General features: G+C 51.3%; 1 protein-coding gene across 1 annotated transcript in view; it reads right to left on the reverse strand.

Moving 5' to 3' along the window:
• Nucleotides 1-317: 317 nt before the first annotated feature.
• LOC133622696 (vesicular inhibitory amino acid transporter-like) overlaps nt 318-6,628 on the reverse strand; it is an 11,424-nt gene continuing 5,113 nt past the window's right edge. The window contains exon 2 of the mRNA XM_061985560.2: nt 318-3,913. Within this exon, the coding sequence (XP_061841544.1) occupies nt 2,726-3,913 (1,188 nt within the window). The 3' untranslated portion in view covers nt 318-2,725. The remainder of the gene's footprint in view (nt 3,914-6,628) is intronic.

The raw sequence follows: 6,628 nt of genomic DNA on the forward strand, positions 1-6,628 counted from the left end.
TTAAAAACACTCATCAAAGATCCTTTATATAACAAAACTCTTCTGCTGTTTAAACGACCTACTGTTTTAAAACACTAATCAAAGATCCTTTATACGTTAAACACTACTCAAAGATCCTTTAATACAAGAGGAGTGCTGTGCAGTTTTCAAGGAGCTACTGTTCAAAGCTCTAATCAAAGATCCTCTATTTGACAAAGAGGTTCTGCTTTTTTTGTAGGACCTGCTGTTAAAATGGCTGATCAAAGATCCTGTATATGTGAGTGTTGTGCAAGAACAAATATCGGTGAGACTGCATTTGAGAGAGTGTCTTTGTCACGTTTCATATTTGACTTTTATTGCATGACACGTTTCCACAGGGAGAAAACATCACTTTTCAAACGTTTGAGATCCACTTCACCCACGAGCACGCAGACAAACAAAGCAGCAACCACCTTTCATCAGAATAACAATAATAACAAGAAGTAATGAACTCTGTATGCATTGTAAATGTCAAACAACTCTTACTGTACTTACTGTACTTGTCTCTCACCTCACTTTTCATGCTGATTCAGCACTTTGCACTCTGCTCTTACAACATGTGTCCTTCATACGTGACCACCGACTTTCTAATGCACGCCTGATCATTCTTGTACCTGTCATGTGACATGAACAATGATGCAAAAACTCGTGTTCACAAATGCTGGCTTTCCAAAACATCACTTTTGTGACACAACTCTTTGTTACTTTTAGCATAGGAACTTGACACATTTTAGGTTACAAACTTGACCCAAATCGACCCAGCTGGACTCAATTGGAACCAACTGGAACCCACTGAAAGTAATTGAACTCAACTGGACCCAACTGGAACCAACCAGAACCAACTGGACTCAACTGGAACCTATTAGACCAAACTGGAACCCACTTGACACAACTAGACCCAACTGGAACCCCCTGACCCAACTGGAACCCACTTGACCCAACTAGACCCAACTTGAACCCACTTGACCCAACTAGACTTAACTGGATCTAACGAGACCCAACTGGAACCAACTTGAACCCACTTGTCCCAACTGGACCCAACTAGACTCAACTGGATCTAACTAGACCCAACTGGAACCAACATGAACCCACTTGACCCAACTGGACCCAACTCGACTCAACTTGATCCAACTGGACCCAAGTGGAACCAACTAGACCCAACTGGACCCAATTGGAACCCAGTTGACTCAATTGAACCCAAACGGAACCCACTTGAATCAACTAAACCCAAATGGACCCTACTGGAATCAACTGGAACCAACTAAACTCAACTTGAATCAACTGGACCCAACTAGACCCAACTTGAACCCACTTGACCCAACTAGATTCAATTGGATCTAACTAAACCCAACTGGAACCAACTTGAACCAACTGGATCTAACTGGACTCAACTGGACCCAACTAGACTCAACTGGAAACAACTGGATACAACTGCACCCAAATGGAAACCGACTGGACCCAATTGGAACCCATTTGAATCACTGGACTCAAATGGACCCAACTAGAATCAACTAAAACCAACTAAACTCAACTGGACTCAATTGGAACCCATTTGAATCACTGGACTCAAATGGACCCAACTAGAATCAACTAAAACCAACTAAAATCAACTGGACCCAACTAGACCCAACTAGACCCAACTTGAACCCACTTGACTCAACTAGATTCAACTGGATCTAACTAAACCCAACTGGAAACCAACTTGACCCAACTTGAACCCACTTGACCCAACTAGATTCAACTGGATCTAACTAAACCCAACTGGAAACCAACTTGAACCAACTGGACCAAACTGGACCAAACTGGACCCAACTGGACTCAACTGGACCCAACTAGACTCAACCTGAACCAACTGGATACAACTGCACCCAATTAGAACCCATTTGAATCGACTGGACTCAAAGGTACTCAACTGGACCCAACTGGACTCAACTGGACCCAACTGGACTCAACTGGACCCAACTGGACCCAACTTGACACAACTGGACTCAACTGCACCCAACTGGACCACTTGGTAGAAAAACAGGTCCACACATAAACAAGAAATTGTTTTTTGTGTCAAGGACCAAACTGCGGCCATGGTGGAACTTTAAAAACCCTTACGTCTCGCAACAAACTTGTTATAATTGTTGGGCCTGTTGAGGGTAGTGGTTTGATTCCCAAGGGTAGCGGTCCGATTCCCGAGGGTAGCAGTTCGTTTTCCGAGGGTAGCAGTTCGATTCCCGAGGGTAGCGGTCCAATTCCCGATGGTAGCGGTCCGATTCCCAGCCAGGGTTTCGTCAGGAAATGCTAGCCAAAATTGACAAAACAATTTTAAATGTTGTTTAAGAAGGTGGCCGCAGTTGGACCCTGGAACTGGAACAGATGGTTTAGGTTTTGTTTATGTGTGGGCAGACTGTACACCCTACTGTACTGTACAACCGGTGTTGTGTACATATGAGTAGCAGCTCAGGTAAGTGACAAGAAATGACACGGGGTTGCAGGTAAGTGACAGGAAGTGACAGGAGGTTGTTGGTGAGCAGTTGAGGCCCGCAGTCCAAAGAGGAAGACATAAAGACAGGACTGGAGTTCAGACGTCCAACATGACTTGTAGAGTTTCTGATTGCACGTCACGACCAAAGGCAAAATGAAAAGATTGACACAACATCGTTTTCTTCCTCCCCACGTCGGGCGCAGCGGGCAAAGGTGGAAAAAGGGGACGGCGTCGTCAGTCCTGGATGTTGTACCTGAAGGCTTCTATGAGGCCCTCGATGGAGTGGATCAAACCAGACACGGCACAGATGCCGCCGATGACAAAGATGGCGACGTCGAAGAAGACGTGGTGCCACAGCAGGTTCCTCCACTGCAGCTTGAGGTGGAAGAGGCTGGGCAGGAGGAAGCAGAGGCCGGCGCCCGTCAGGCTGCCCGTCAGGCCCATGAGCAGGGCGAAGTGCGGCACGAAGACGGCCATGAGCAGCGTGAACACCACCAGGGCCACGCGCAGGCCGAGACCCCAGGACTTGAGCTGGCCGCCTGGCCCGTAGCAGTCGGGGAACAAGGCGCGCCCGCCGTCCTGGAACAGTGACTTCTCCAGGACCTCCACGGCGGCGAAGAAAGGCAGCGGGTAGGAGAGCAGCGCCTTGGCCACCAGGAAGATGTTGACCACGGCGCGGATGGCGGAGGGCAGGTTATCTGTGATTACCTCTTTGGTGGTGTCGGCCCACGTCAGGTAGGCCACCAGGGCGAAGAGGCCTTTGAGGACGCAGGCGGCGATGTGAGTCCACTCCATCATGCAGTGGAACTCGGCGGGCCGCTGCATGTTGCCCTCCAGCGACGGCAGGAATATCTGCGACGTGTAGCTGAAGACGATGATGCCGATGGAGATGGGGAACTTCTTCACGTCGATGTAGAACTTCACCTTCTCCCAGGCCCACTCGCGGGCACGCGACAGGCAGTAGGCGATGACCAGCACATTGATGATCACGTGCGCCACCGTGCACAGCAGGCTGAACTTGGACACGGCCTTCAGGTTCTTCAGGAAGGCGCAGGGCAGGAGCGCCGCCGTGGCCACCACCGACCAGGCCTTCTGCGAGACGGGCAGGCCAGGGAAGCTGTTGTACATCAGGTTGCCGCTCACCACCACGTACAGGATGCACGTCATCACCAGCTCGATGATCTGCGCCACGTTGACCACGTGGCCGCCTAGCGCCGGGAAGCGCGGCGCACAGCAGGCGTTGGCCACGTCCACGTAGGAGTCGCGCACGCGCACCAGCACACCGTCCTCGTTCTCCTCGTACAGGCAGGCGATGAGGATCTTGCCTGTGTAGCAGCACACCACCGCTGCGAAGATGATGAGGAACAGGCCCAGGTAGCCGCCGTGCAAGATGGCGTACGGCAGGCCCAGGACGAACATGCCCTGTGGGGAGAGGAAGTGATGAGTGTTAAACACTATTAGAACAAACTTGAGAATAAATGAGCCTACTATCAGTGATTTTTAAGTGTAAACATGTACAATTAGCTAAAGAGCTGGCATAAAACTAATATAAGAAATGTTAGCATACTTCCAAGATGGCGCCACGTAGAAAAATCCAAAAATGTTTAGGTTTAAACATACAGTGCTGATTCTAGTCTCAGTCGCTTCACACTCGGCAGTGAACTGCTCCAGTGAGAGCTGAAGACCTTGGCCAAATGAAACCATCAGGACCACATCATCTGCAAAAAGCAGAGACCTAAACCTGCAGCCACCAAACTAGATCCCCTCAACGCCCTGACTGCACCTAGAAATTCTGTCCATAAAAGTTAAGAACAGAATCGGTGACAAAGGGCAGCCCTGGCAGAGTCCAACCCTCACTGAAAACTGGTCCGACCTACTGCCTGCAATGCGGACCAAGCTCTGACACCGATTATACAGGGAGCGGACTGCCACAATCAGACAGTCCGATACCCCATTCTCTGTGAGCATTACCCACAGAACTTCCCGAGGGACACGGTCGAATGCCTTCTCCAAGTCCACAAAACACATTTAGACTGGTTGGGAAAACTCCTATGCACCCTCAAGGACCCTGCCAAGAGCATAGAGCTCGTCCACAGTTTCACAACCAGGACGAAAACCACACTGCTCCTCATGAATCCAAGGTCGGACTGTCCGGCACAGTCTCCTCTCCAGTACACCTGAATAGACTTTACCGGGAAGGCTGAGGCTTGTGATCCCACGATAGTTGGAACACACCCTCCGGTTCCCCTTCTTAAAGAGAGGAACCACCACCCCAGTCTGCAAATCCAGAGGTGCCGCCCCCGATGTCTGCAGAGTCTTGTCAACCACGACAACCCCACAGCATCCAGAGTCTTAAGGAAATTTGGGTGGATTTTAACCAACCCAGGGGCCCTACCACCGAGGAGCTTCTTAACTAACACGGCAACCTTCCATTCATCCATCTTCCTCTGCTTATCTGAGGTCAGGTCGCGGTGACAGCAGCATAAGCAGGGAAGCCCAGACTTCCCTCTCTCCAGCCACTTCGTCCAGCACCTCGGCAACCTCAGCTCGAGAAATAGGAGAGCCCACTACAGAGTCCTCAGACACTCCTTCCTTATTGGAAGACGTGTTGAGGTCAGCAGCACGCCATCCCCATCATACACGGTGTTGACAGTGCAAAGCTTCCCCCTCCTAAGGCGGGGGATGGTAGTCTACAATCACGTTGAAACCAACCGGAAGTCTTTCTCAATGGCTTCTCCGAACGCCTCCCTTGTCCGAGTTTTTGACTCTGCAACCATCAAAGCCGCACACCGCTTGACCTGTCGGTACCTGTCCACTGCCTCCGGAGTTCCATGAACTAAAAGGACCCGATAGGACTCATTCTTCAGCTTGACGGCACCCCTCAGCACACTAGTGGGTTCTGGAATTACCGCCACGGCCCCAACCACTTTGCGGCCGCAGCCCTAATCGGCTGCCTCGACAATAGAGGCACGGAACATGGTCCACTCGGACTCAATGTCCGTAACATGTTTGAAGTTCTTTCAGAGGTGGGAGTTGCAACTCCCTCTGACAGGAGACTGTGCTAGATTTTCCCAGCAGACCCTTATGTATTTGGGCCTGCCAGGTCATCCACCCCTTCCATCGGAGCCAACTCACCACCATGTGGTGATCAGTTGAAAGCTCCGCCCCTCTCTTTACCCGAGTGTCCAAAACATGAGACCACAAATCTGAAAACACAACTACAAAGTCGATCATGGAACTGCGGCCTAGGGTGTCCTGGTGCCAAGTGCACATATGGACACCCTTATGTTTGAACATGGTGTTTGTTATGGACAATCTGTGACCAACACAAAAGTCCAAAAACAAAACACCACTCTGGTTCAGATCCGGGCGGCCGTTCCTCACAATCACGCCTCTCCAGGTCTCACTGTCGTTGCCAATGTGAGCGTTAAGTCCTCTAGTAGAACGAGGGAATCACCTGAGGTAGCACTCTCCAGTACTCCCTCTAGGGACTCCAACAAGGGTGGGTTCCCTGAATTGCTGTTCGGTGCAAAAGCCCAAACAACAGTCAGGACCCACCCCGCCACCCGAAGGCGGAGGGAAACTAACTTCTCGTTTTCTGGAGTAAACTCCATCCCCTCTCAGCGCCAGAGTGGAAGAGAGTCCAGCCCCTCTCGAGAAGACGGGTTCCAGAGCCCTTGCTGTGTGTCGAAGTGAGACCGACTAGATCCAGCCAGAACACCTACACCTCGCACACCAGCTGAGGCTCCTCTACCCCCCCCCCCCCCCCCCCCCCCAGTGAGGTGACATTTTACGGCCCAAGAGCTACCTTATGTAGCTGAGGATTGGACCGCCAAGGACCCTGCCTTCGACTTCCGCCCAGCTCACAGGGCACCCGACTTATATTCCTCCTCCTATGGGTGGTGAGCCCATTGGAGGGGGGACCCACGTTGTCTCTTTGGGCTGTGCCCTGTTGGACACCATGGGTGTAAGCCCGGCCACCAGGCGCTCACCATGGAGCCCCACCTCCAGGCCTGGCTCCAGAGGGGGGCCCCGGTGACCAGTGTCCGGGCAAGGGAAACCTTGGTCCTTGATTATGTCTCTTCATAGTAGTTTTTGAGCTGCTCTTTGTCTGATCCGTCACCGAGGACCTGTTTG

The sequence above is a fragment of the Nerophis lumbriciformis genome, linkage group LG23 (genome assembly GCF_033978685.3).
Source record: "Nerophis lumbriciformis linkage group LG23, RoL_Nlum_v2.1, whole genome shotgun sequence".
Classification (NCBI taxonomy): domain Eukaryota; kingdom Metazoa; phylum Chordata; class Actinopteri; order Syngnathiformes; family Syngnathidae; genus Nerophis; species Nerophis lumbriciformis.